The sequence below is a fragment of the Trichoplusia ni genome, chromosome 6 (genome assembly GCF_003590095.1).
Source record: "Trichoplusia ni isolate ovarian cell line Hi5 chromosome 6, tn1, whole genome shotgun sequence".
NCBI lineage: Eukaryota > Metazoa > Arthropoda > Insecta > Lepidoptera > Noctuidae > Trichoplusia > Trichoplusia ni.
Genome location: NC_039483.1, coordinates 11997587 through 12010915, shown reverse-complemented (window position 1 = coordinate 12010915; position 13329 = coordinate 11997587). Strand labels below are relative to the sequence as shown.

Below are 13329 nucleotides of genomic sequence, written 5' to 3'. Positions count from 1 at the left end.
GAGGAGACAAAATGTAATGGTAATAAATGTAATAATGTTATGCGGTGAATGATATTTTTAATGATAAAAATGTTGGTGTTGACTGTACTGTTATGGTGCTGACATCTGTAGAATATTACTTGCAACAAACACCGAACAGCGATCACACACATAATATAATAAGTTCATGTAAACGGGTTTCGATAGGTGTTAGTGACTGTATAAATATACAGAGTTATCAAAAGATGGCGTTAGCGATCTTACTTTAAGTTCAAGGTCTAATGATTCCACTTTTTGTTATGTTAATTTTCTGTCTGTTGTCGAAAGTGTGCAAATGGAAATTTATTATCATGGCGCAATATTTTTATTAAATATTTACTTCAAAAAAATCTAATAAAATCTCATTTAAACAACCTATTTTAAGTTACACATTAAAAAATGATTGTTTGTTTTTTTTTCTAAGCAAATTACTTGGCCTAATTTCAAGTAAACATTTTTAACAATAGGCTAACAGGATCATCATCGGCCTAGCCTTTTCCCAACTATTTTGGGGTCGGCTACATAAGTGGTATGTAATAAAACTTTCCTTTATGATTTTTACTTGATTTAGACACCATTCTCTATATCATCTACAAACCGTTTAACTTTAAATTTGGTTTTCCTGAGATGAGGAATATATATTTTTTTATTATTCATTCTGCTTTTTACACCTAGTTTTAAAGAGAGGAGAAAAAACCCGTAACTGAACCTTATTTTCACGCGAACTGAGTGTAGTGGCCTTTTACAAAATATTCATAAAAAAATGACTATTTTTAACCCATTGCGTAAAAAGAGGGATGTCATAAGTTATAGCTGTCTGTCTATTGCATAATAACGCCCGGACGGATTTCAATTTATTCTATTTTGTATTAAAGGTGAATTATTTGAGAGTGTATTTAGAAATGTTTGATAAAAATCAGTTGAGCCGTTTCAAAATCGTGTGGGGTGCTAGCTAAAAAGGGGAAAATTATCGAGTATTTGCAAAGGTACTCAAATGGAGCGCACTGAAATGGAAGAGATGAGAAAAATGCTGGCGGTTTTTTGTCAGCTGTTGTTTTATTTTTTCAGGTATGTACCACTATAATTATCTTCGTTTAAATTGTTATTATTTACATTTTGTCCGAAAAATAACTTTAGTTTCAGAAAAAGGTTTTGCCCTATACCTAGTCAAAGATCTCAGTATTTTTTTTATTCTCTGAGCTTGACTTAGGCATAATTTTATTGTATTTTAATTGTTAGAGCACATTAATTAGTAAGTCAAATTAAGTCATGTATCGACAAGAGAATTGTGTCAAAACGATATTAAATATGTAAATTATTCAGATTTATTAGGATTTAATTACTCTAAATCACTCTTGATAAAAATATCAAAGAGAACAAGTCAATATGTGGCTAATTTATGAGATCATAAATTGTTCTTCTTTTGATTAGAAAATGTTAATTTGCAGTTTATTTAAACACCTATTAAACTCTTTATAATAGCTAATTAAATTAACGCATTAAAAATAATTGGTAGATACTCTTCGAAATATATTTTATTGTATTTATATTTATATTTTACATTTAAATCTACTAATTCTAAATGTCATCATGCTATACTAGAATGATATTAACAGTGTTAATTATTAAAATCATTAGTTTATGATCACATTTATTAAATGTTATGGCAGTTACATGGCAGTGTGTTATTTGCACATAATTCAGGTAAATCTTTAATACTTTATACGTCTTATTCTAATTTACAAAAACTAAACTAAAATTAATAGTTACAGAAGGTAAAGCTATAATTTTCTTAGTTCCTAAGGAGTATCCTTAAGATCAGGTCCACTAGAGCTTGCGATTCTTGCCTTAATAGAGTTGCTTATTTTTCACTTCTTGGTATCAGTGGGGTAATACAGCCATTTGAATTCGTAGCCTTTAAGACCGTACTTTTCATCTCTCTCGGTTTCAGGCTTAGGGACATCTTCTGACAGTAAATCGAGCACCTCTTGTGATACTTTGGGGTGGAATCCTGAGTCATCGGCGATGTAATCGATCCTCGTTCTGACACCATTTCTTCCCGTCACGTAATAGTATCCCTTCTTCACGCCGTTAGTGTACCCCTCTTCAAAGTGGCCATGGAAACCAACAGTGTAATTAAAGGTGTAAAGAAGTGTTGTCATATCATTCTTGCTTAGTCCTGGGGGTAATCCTTCTCTTTCACCAGGTCCGAGAGCATGAATGTCTGTATTTTTGTCAACGATTTGCATTTGCGCGGAAACTAGCGTTGGTTTAACGGGGCCGGGTTGTTGACTTGGTGGGGACCCTGGGCCTTGGGGATATGAATCAAATTGCTGTTCAGGAGGATTATATTGTTTGGATGTTCTGCCTCCTTGCGAGTTGGTACTCTGTTTTGGGGATTGGCCGTTGAGTCCTGCGTAAGACGCGGCGTCTCCATTATTCAAACTATTTTGCTCTCCAGTGTAAGTTTGCGGCACTTCAGATTGACCCACCGCAGGCGCTCCTGGTTGATTATAGTTATTGGGTCGATTACCATTATTAGGTGAACTTGGGAAATTTTGGACCGGTTGACCAGCTGTTTGGATAGGTTGACCAGCTGGTTGGACGTAGGTTGGGATATCTGCGGGTGCACTCAGTCCTTGTTGAGGATAGTTTTGAGGAGCACCTGAAATAGGTTGTTGATAATTTGGCTGTCCTCCTTGATTGTATGATGGTCCACCAAGACCGCCATTGTTTTTAGAACCGCTAGGTACATTTGGACTGTTACTGTAAGCTGCCTGGTTGTAAGCTGGTGGTGCTGGTGCTGCGAGTGCTGCTGGTGGTGGAGCTCGTGTGGTTGTTGTTGGTAAGCTGCAGGATGAGCAAGACCTTCCTGGTGGTTCAATGGAAACGGAGAGAGGTTTTCCTGGCGCAGCGGTTGGCTGTGGCGCCGCGGGCGCTTGTGGAACTGGAGCGGCTTGGGCTGGAGGCAGCGCCAGAGAATGCCCCTGCCTTGCAGACGTAAGCGGCGAGCTTGGAACAGGAGCTGGAATATTAAAACATACAAGTTTGTTTTTAGTGTTTTCACAAAACCTACGTTTTACCTAAAGTTTTAAGAAAAACTTCTTATAATTTTACAGATATAATGACTTACTTGATTTTAGATGAATGTTCTTCATTGACAGAATCTTAAATCGTCCCTCTTTGTCCGTCGCATATACTGTGACGTGGTATACGTCATCAGCGGTTACGAAACCGAACTCGCCCATTATAATTCCGTCTGCGTCTGAAAAGTTATAAGCATTTTTATTACTATTTATAAATAATGCATGTTATTAAATATTATAATTAGTAGCTGCCCTGTCAAGGTTCTATAATCTGTAATGCGGCATTTACTGTTTAGTTTAATATATTTATAGGAAGTATCTAGTGATCTGTAGCCATAGAGATATTATAGACACTGACTAACGATTAACGAATTGACTACTTAAGTCACTTAGTCACTTAGGTATTCAATTTTCTTTTTATTCACGAGATAGCTTCATGAGAAATTACTCGAAAAATATATTTTTGAAGTTTATAATGTTTAGAATCGTACGGAATGACATTTAAACATTATAAATATTTTCATTCAAATTTTTATTTGTTTATGGCAGATAATTATTGAACTAGAATATATTTTCCTGTTTAATTAATAACCAAAAGATGTTTATACCTTTACAAAATCCTGATGTCGTTACATCTTTACTAGGCTTAGAATTCTGTTATCATCAAGTAAATCATACAATTATCTGTGTTCTTAATTAACATGGCATACTAATGTATCCTTTAGCGTAATAAATTTTACAGAGTGCAATTATAATGAGTATTGTATCATAAACTCTATTCAATCTTGATTGTTGGATATTAAATGTTTGTAATTATTTTCACACATTCTGTTTCTATACAACAATATTTAAGTTTTATATTGACTTGTTTGAACTCTATGAAGGTTTAATACTCTTTGGTTCGCATCGCATAATCATTTCATTTTCTAAAGGCGGAAAATGATTTTATTTGTTAATTGAATACAAAATAAAAACAGTTACTCGTATTTCAAAATCACTGAAAATATGTACGTAATAAAAAGGTTGGTTGATTATCTGAGTCATCTTCCAATTAATGTTAATTTAAGACAGTTGTATCTGTGCATAACCTGTTACAAAATTTATTATGTCTATTTGTCCTTTTTAATAATCCGACATAAAAAAGGTTATTTTAATAATGAATTGGAAGCATACAAATTTAACATACTAGTTGGCTACAGCTGGCTGGTGATTCGTTTAAAATTTAACATATTAATCATTTTTTTTTATAATTCTAGGTGTGAAATCCTGTACCACACGTATTGTATGTATAAATTACGTAAATAAACATATCACGGCCTGTCCCTATGTGCTTATTCATCCAAATATTGCAGTTTGACGTATGAAAGTTGCTAACATACTCAAAGTGTTCTTGAAAATTTGTTATCGAGTAAGAGTTTGTCACGTTTATAGTGTTTTACCATTTTTTTTAAGAAATTGAAAGGATTTGTATCTGTATGCATACATTATTAAATGTAGACATTTTTGATAAATTTCTGACTGCGTATGGCTTTTTAAAAACATACATCTGTACTTAAGGCACGTATCATAAAATATCGTTTATATTAGAAAATAGCTAATTGTTGTGTGTAGTTACCGTTAAAACGACTAAACTTAGGTATCTAGGGATAGAATGATACCCGCAAAGTAACGATACTTCAACAAATACTCATACGTATAGGATAGTCCAAGATGTTTGATTTTAAGAGTGTTGATGTTTGTGTGATGTGTTGAGTGGGATCTCACTTCTATGGTATAATGAAAGTAATCCATCTTATTAGAAAAAGTGTTTTTTACCTTTCGATTCATGTCGGTGCTGCTGACCATCGATTTTGAATCCGAACTCGTACGGTCTGTTCTCGTCCGTATATTTGTCGGCTCCATGCGCTTGCAGCAAGAAATATACTAGTATACTCGCCGCTATCCGAAGTATTTTAGGTTGGTCCATCTGTAATCAATAATAGTAACTGCTATAAAGATGCTGATTGATTTAGACCAATTTATTACAATAGTGTGATAAGAAACAAAAGATTCTATTATCGATTTTTTTTTAATCTATGTCTTCTGAAAAATATGTGAATTATAATAATAACTATACATATACTAGTTTTATTACTATTTTGAATATCGCTTACAATTTCTTGATTACGATAAAAGATAAAAAAAAACATAAACCTCGTATATAAATTGTCATAAACAGCCAATGCTCACGTTTTAAAAAAAACTAAATACAACGAAAATATGGAGATTATGTGTATTTATAGATTGTACTGGGTATGTAACATGTTTTAAATGTTGTATTTGTTCGATTCATTATACAATCTCCTTGGCATTATATTCGCCGACAAAACCGTACAGTGTTCATTAAATTTCGGCAAATAGGTACAGTAACTTTGAGAATCATTATGTCATTTGTAAAACGGATCTTTGATGTCAAGGAAAAAATAAATATATTCAGCTAGTTTGGCGTTAAGTTTGCGTTCAGAGATTGTGCGTTAATCATGCGTAAAGCAAGAAACTACTAAATATATGATGTCATTATGAAGATGTCGAAATAAATAGCACATGGAGCTTATAAAATGTTATTTATAAAGCCTTGGATATTCAACTAAGTCAACGTAAACATAGGAAATAGTATTAAGTGCTGCTGTGATTTGCTTTATTCTATTCCTCTTATAATAGACACGGATTTTTAACGTAGATTAGTGATGGAAATAATGAGTAAGTTATTACGATATTTCGAGATCACTCCGATGAAGAATTCTTTGTCTTCGAATTATATGTTAAACGTCTATTTCAAGCCATCCGCATTCTTTCCTTATAAAGGAATATGGTCTAGAAACCAGCTTAGATAGCAAATGCTTAGTCGTGTTGTCTCTGATAGGTATGGGGAAGAGTATCTCCATAGTTTAAGTCCCTTTGAGTGTCTACAAGGGGAGGTACCTATTGACAGCAACAGAAGTTGATAATTAAAAAAAAACCAATAATAAACTAACTGTGATACGTTTTTTTTGGTAAGGTGAGCCCCTCGAGGGAGGTAGCAGATAGTGTCAGACTTTTTTGACTCAATCTATCTTCTGTGCAACGTCTTACACGTTTGATAATTACGCACCAATTATGCTGTTAGCCTAAGCACAAGATTTGACTCCCTTACTAGCCCAGAAAAGCAGAGGAACATTAAGGTCTTTACTTTTTCGATACCGATACTCACTTCTTACCGTAGTCTATTTTTAAGCTCGTGTGTTAGAATCCGATTTTGTTTGTTAACAATTGCCGGTACGTAGGTACCTGATAATAAGTAACGAAAAACTGTATTCGGTAAGGACATAATGACTTCCATTATTTTAAGAAGCTATTTTTACTTATTGTCAACACGACGCAGACGATCACTTACACTTAAACGATATCAAAGTAAATAATGTTTTTTATATGAGGCGGAACTCCAATATTGACTTACGATAATATTGTTTGCATACATACATGTCGTACATATTTCTTTACATTCATTTTACGCCCTAGCACTTTGACAAACTTTCCGGACTACTATGTGATCTCTAATATATCGGATATTGATTATAACGATCTACTAAAACTACTACTTAGGTGTAACTCCCCTTTTTGAGCGCCATATGCTCTAGAAAAGATTATTTTCCAATTAGGTTTGCCTACTATTAGCAAACTGTAAAAGACTACGAGCAACTGAGGTTCCTAAATCATAAATAAGTTATGAGCGAGGCTTCAAATAAAATCGGCCTGTTCAGTCACGGATCTGAAACGAATCTAGATATACTAATATATAAAGCTGAAGAATTTGTTTGTTTGAACGCTCTAATCTCAGGAACTACTGGTTCGAATTGAAAAATTATTGTGTTGAATAGACCATTCATCGAGAAAGGTTTTAGGCTATATACCATCACGCTGCGACTAACAGGAGCGAAGATACAATGGAAAATGTGGAAAAAAACAGGGCAGGTATAAATCATAATTTATATCTTCTAACCACGCTAGTTTCCCTATCATTACTTCCAGTCAACCTCTCTTCATATTAAGTTATTAACCAATTAACTTTGTAGACCTCAGATAATAAATCAAGTAAGAAATTATGCGTAACGAGGTCTCCTGCCTCTATGATATATCGGAGTTTAATTATAATACGCGGAGTCTGTCAGAACTTCATATATCACCTTAACTTGCTTCTGACTATTTTTATAAAGCCATTCATTAATATTTTTTTTTATATTTCAATATTTATTGTTTACGTAAATATTCTTCATATTAATTAATTAAGCCACAATTATTTATAAGATAATATTTGTGTTCTTTGCAGTAGCGGTAAAGTTCAAGAGAAATAAATATTTTGTTTCCTGTATTTTGATTGGTTATCAATACAAACATTTGGATAACTAATTTTTGCATAGTGCGTCAATCGAAGAAATATAGAAGTGGACTGCTTTAAAATGCAAAATTTGGTAAATTACTTTGTCAATTAAAACTTAAAACATATGATAATAAATATGATAATAGTGATGTAAGGTACTTTAAATACTTATATGACAACCATCGGAACGAAATTTGTGATTTGATCACAAAGACAAAGATTATTTGATTAAAACAATCGTTTAAAATTCAAATGTTTCCTTTATCTTTTTTAGCACTTAATGTTTTAAACCACGTAAGTAATTATGATAACGTGGTATTTAAATAGTTTATTATGTTGTTAGCTTTGTCATAATAAAGTAATAACAATGCTACGAATGTCGATATTTTAATAATTAACATACGAATAATGTTCGCTGATTAAAATTGCCAGCTCTCAGCTCTATACATGCTACATGTATAGAGGAAAACATAGTCCGTTATATATTGTATTTTAATTACTACTAAGTCGAATTTTCGATAATTTTAAAGGTCCCCGATAATAAAACCATTGTAAAAATCTAAATATGAATGAAAAATTTATTTAAATCCGTGTCATAGTTTATGATCTAGTAGGAGGCATTTATTACCAATATAAAAAATTGAAGAATATTTTTAATGAATCTCCTACGGACATTTCGTCATTATCGTAATAAGGCTGTGATGTGGTGATGGTCATATAAAGATCCTCTTTAATTAAAGAAAAAACAAACGAGTCGAACAAGTTTGATTTTATAAATACTGTGACATCCATCTTAACGAGAGAATAGCGTTTAAAACAATAAAAATATTTTATTTTAATACCGTAACACTATTAACAGATACTTCACAACATAAAATAAACTTAATCAAATGTATGCAAATATAAAAAATAATCGTAACACTAATGGCTTGTTTTAAAATATAGATCGCTTTTTAAAGCTTCTGTTACAGATTAGGTACGAAGATTTATGGCCGATACGACAAATGATACACATTTTATGTATAAATTAAGTATTCTGACAAATGTGTTTCATTTGAATTAACGATTTTATTATGATGTTGATATGTTAAATGGTTTTAATTTGGAAATTTTAAGATTTATGTATGTTTACATTATGTGGTTATTATTATTATTTAAATTTTATATTCGAATTGTGACACCTGCTGGGCCGGTTTAGTACACAAGATCACGTGAAAGTTCGAAACGGTATGCTCAAGCTAAGTTTTTATGGTCGATATTTTATAATCACAATAGAATTTCAAAATTTATGCAAATAGCCGATACTAAAAATCTCATTACAAGAAATCTTAAATATTATCTGGTAGTTAATGCCTTTGTGTGGTACCACAGTTTTATAACTCTGCCGTTTATGAATTTGAATATGTTAAACAGTGTTTTTGAAACAAGTTTAATATTAAATATACACATACTTAACTAAATTCTTTGTAATATTAAATTAAGTAATTAAGATACTTATTAAGATATGGAACAGATCGCACGGAGCAGACATTAACCCTGTGATTTGTTGCGTTTCATACCTGGGACTAGTCGGTTATTCGCTTGTCGGTGTAAATTTAAGTATTTTTTTACCAAAAAGGTGTCATTACCATGAAATCAATTAAAACGGTCTTATTTATATGTAGAAGCGAGATAGGACACTGTGTAGTGTAGAGCCTTGTTTCTCTTCCACAACGACGACTGTTTTACTGTAAGATTTTGCCGGACTGTATGAAATAAACCTTAACCTACTTCAATTCACTCTCTAACAAAACACCATACCATATACTAATTCGATTATTCCTTATCTTTAATATTATGTTATATTGTCACATTTATTAGAATAGCCAATATAAAATCCATTAGTCTGTCAGCTTTGCTTTCGGTCACAATATTAGCCGTCGCATAATTTTACATTCACGTGGAGAACGATGATTGTGATGATGTCACGAGTTTCTAACTGATAATATTAGATTTTATCACGTGTGCGTATTATTGGTTTTTACAAATATTAATTAGTATAAAAAAGCTAAACAGATGCATGTACCATAACCTTTATCATTTAAAATTGGTCTGCATTTTCCTGCCACCCTTTTCGCAAATACATTTAATTTATAATATTGATTACCGTGAGTGGATCTACCATTATATAATAAGTATAAGAAGAAAAAAAAACTGTTTATTACAAGGTAAAGCTAGTCATGTCCTTACCTAAGTAAATTGGGTAAAGTTAAAACAATTTATTTATTATAAAAGAGTTCCAAAACAAAGATCACTAAAGTTTTTCTGAAGTTTATATTTAAAACGGGTCTTACTGTCTAGTAAAATTAAACGACCAAAAAAATATAAATAGTCAACTAGTAGATTTTATCTTAAAGATGACCATGTTGGCCATGAACTGTCCTAATGTCATTAAAAATAATTTGATTTTATCTTTCTAAAGAGGTGTGTAACGATCGTGTTGTGGATAGACCGATTACAAAGGATTAGTGACACCTGCCTCTCTGAGTAAATAATACAACAATAGGTGAAGTGATAAATCACGACGTAAACTGTACTATATCAAGATGAAGAGTTCGTTTTGCAGGAACTCTACTAAACTGTAGTTCTATTCAGATTGAATATTGATTTAAGTTAGGAAAAGAGTCCTTTGGAAACTTGTTCTAAGTGGGAGCAATTACTTAATTCATTGCGTTTGAGTTAGTGGTATAATATCTGGAAAGCATAAGAAAATGGTAATGAACACTATCGCACTATACAGATACCATTAAAAGCATTTAAGCTCCGTATCTTGTCAAATTGTCTCTTATGTTCACTATTTTTAAACCTCTATTAATATCTGTGTATTCATGCTTTTACGAACCCTAATAGAATGAAGCGCATACTATATTCAATTTACGCAAAATGTTAAGAGATTTTTTAATATCTATATGGAAAGAGATCATTAAGCACTAGAAGATAACGCTCTCTATAACACGCGATATTTTCAAGTTCAATAAAATTTTAACTTTATTCCGATGACAGAGTTCTAGTAACGAAATATTTTTTTGACTATTGTTCTTCACTAGCTCTAGTTGCACAATAATACGTTAAGTCCAATATTTACTGCATCTATTCACGTAGTGCCTACTCACAATGAATTTATTTGAATATGAACAATGGCCGAGTAAACTCTGCAAGGTGGACGCCGTTGTCATGTAGTTAATTATTTCTAGCATTACAGTTGTAAGTGCATAATATTCCTGGTATAAATGTCAATACGTAATATATTATATGAGAAATAATTATAATATTTAAATGCTATTAATAAACATAGGCTAGAAGCGAAATAACTGCTGCATTTATCACAAATCTTTGTGTGAGGAAGTTTACAGTGTTAGATACTAGGGGTCAAGTAATTTCAAGACGTTGTCAATTAATTATTCAGTGCAAAAAGTATTTCGTAGCACTTGCTTATATACCGCTTTGGATTGGAAGTATTGAAAATTACCTTTTAAATCTTATTCAATTAATTAACCCCATTAATTTTGCTATCCGAGAAAGGTCTTTCAAACAATAACTATTTCGTCTAAATGCTTTAATTGGTTTGCAATTAATTAATTGAATATTTGAGTTAGTATTATTTAATTTAGTGCTAGTTAAATACTATTATTATACTATTCATTCGTACAGATGCTATAATGTTGACTTACCTTAAACGTCTCCTAATTTCGGTATAGAGGCTGGCCGTCCCGCGGCCTGTTGCGCAAGAGTTCGCACGAGACTGTGCCGTTTCTTTGGAACACGTAATTTATTAATACTTGTGCCTAGAACAGATAAGTGAAGAGACACACTCGTCACACTATTATACCTATGGGCATATTTTAATCATAGCATTTGTTTCCGGGCCTGAGCTTCGTGCTCGCAATGTCACGACTATTGTATAATTACTTGTAATTATTTGTTTAAATTCTAGATCTTGACAATATTTATTGCTATTAGCGCTGAAAATAATAACGTAATTGAAGATATAGATTTCAATCTATTTCTTAATAGTAAAATTTAAAAAAGAAAACCTAATGTTATTAATTTTTTGCATTGTAATTTTTCCATTCACTGCTGTAATAAAAGAAATGCCTTACGGAATTATTTAAATTATGTCCACATTATGAACTTAACAAAATGAAGACGATTTCCTCATAGAGGCACGTCCTTTTTAGGTAGCCTAAAAATATTATGCATAGACGTATATTTTAATCTTCAGACGTATTTTGTGTACGCGATTGTCTTTTGTCTGAAACCAAATTTTGCATAAATATTTACCTACTATTCAATTTGCTTTAGAGAATCGTTTGCCACTCAGCCAAAATAGATTTTGATTCTTGGGATGCCAAAATGAACGTGGTGATAACGGTATATTTATAATTATCTTGGGGTCTGACTGTCTGACTGTCTCATGTAAAGCAATTTGAAGCACGTGTTAATTTACATATTTTATTGAGCTACTGACAACCTAACTAAGATCTTGAAAAACAATAATCGAGAGATTATTTAAAATACACTTATAACCAGGATTAATGCATAGGATTGCATTTATCCCGATTTTATATTCAGTTAGAATCATTTGGTTTTAAAATAAAATACATTTGGACTAATCAGACTTCGAATAGCTTCCATAAAACATATGCAAATCGACTTAGGACGTCATTACGCTCAACTCCTTAGTCCTCAGTATTATGTGCCTTTCAATAACTTCATTACCAAATTTAAGATATGGGATCTCTCAAATCGCTGCACTATCTATCTTTACAGCCATAAAGACGTACATTACGTATGTCATTATGCTAATGTAGTCCAGTCGGGGTTACGGAGGTCAGACTTCATTTCTTCCGCGGCTAAAACCAGAAAAACGCCAAATCTTACAGAGAATACTAAAAACTAATGAACGTTGAATGATCGCAGTGATTGAAAATGAATGGAATGTAGAATACAGTATTTTGTAATTTTTCTATTTTTTATCCAAAGTAAAAGGCCATGGTACAGTGTATTCATTATTTGGGATTTGAGAGCTCTTTTTATTGGTTTATTGAATGAAGGCTACAACACCTTGTACATTGGCAGATAAGTTAAGTATAAATATTTTTGTGGTTTTTGAAAATATTTCGATAGATCAAGTTAGTAAAGTGATATGTATATCGAGTCTATTGTGTGTGCTGTGGAGGATATTGTTCAAACTATTTCGATCTGTCAAATAAGTTTTTTTTTGTAATGTTTCATAAATGTTTAAAGGAAAAGCGGCTTTATCAAATTTTTACGACTTTGTTGTTTCTGCTATTAAGCCTACTTGTGCTGACTTCCAAATGTTTGTTATTAGTTATCTACGAACTTATTACATGCGAAAAAACTTCAAAATCAGACAAACGCATAAAACAAACATATTAAATCCAATTTATATTTGATAACGAACCGTTACATAACATCTCATTATAGATTTGCATTATGAGCATTCCATAATTATACGAAAAACGAAAATTTAGCTTACATAGTCCATTATGATTGTAATTTGCCTACATTTATATGTAGTAGTCTCAAGTTTCAATCATCAATAAATTACATATACTTTATGATGATTACCTACAAGATGACACTTCTTTTTTGTGGGTATCATCATTATAAATTTGTCGCGATATATTTCCATTTATGATTATTTATGGCATTTTGCCAAATGACGATCGATATAAGCTGTATGGGCTCACAGGTTTCTTAGGTGAGGCTGTTCGCAGACACTGCAAGTCCGGTTTGTTGAGGGGGAGATGGTTTATATGGTAAATA

At 32.0% G+C, this 13329-nt stretch overlaps 1 protein-coding gene across 1 annotated transcript; it reads right to left on the bottom strand.

Moving 5' to 3' along the window:
* Window positions 1–1535: 1535 nt before the first annotated feature.
* Window positions 1536–11603, bottom strand: LOC113495320 (protein lethal(3)malignant blood neoplasm 1). Its single transcript, XM_026873992.1, has 4 exons — window positions 11211–11603; window positions 4920–5070; window positions 3152–3283; window positions 1536–3043 (listed from the first exon to the last, which is right to left on the bottom strand). Exons 2-4 carry the CDS (start codon window positions 5068–5070, stop codon window positions 1887–1889), a joined length of 1440 nt encoding a protein of 479 aa, XP_026729793.1. The 5' UTR covers window positions 11211–11603; the 3' UTR covers window positions 1536–1886.
* Window positions 11604–13329: the final 1726 nt, after the last annotated feature.

Excerpts from the sequence above, each read along its gene's own strand:
- LOC113495320 (XM_026873992.1), bottom strand. The coding sequence starts at position 5,070 with ATGGACCAACCTAAAATACTTCGGATAGCGGCGAGTATACTAGTATAT. Across the intron at positions 3,284-4,919 it reads GCACCGACATGAATCGAAAG|ACGCAGACGGAATTATAATG; the intron begins GTAAAAAACACT and ends ATAACTTTTCAG. Across the intron at positions 3,044-3,151 it reads GAACATTCATCTAAAATCAA|CTCCTGTTCCAAGCTCGCCG; the intron begins GTAAGTCATTAT and ends TTAATATTCCAG.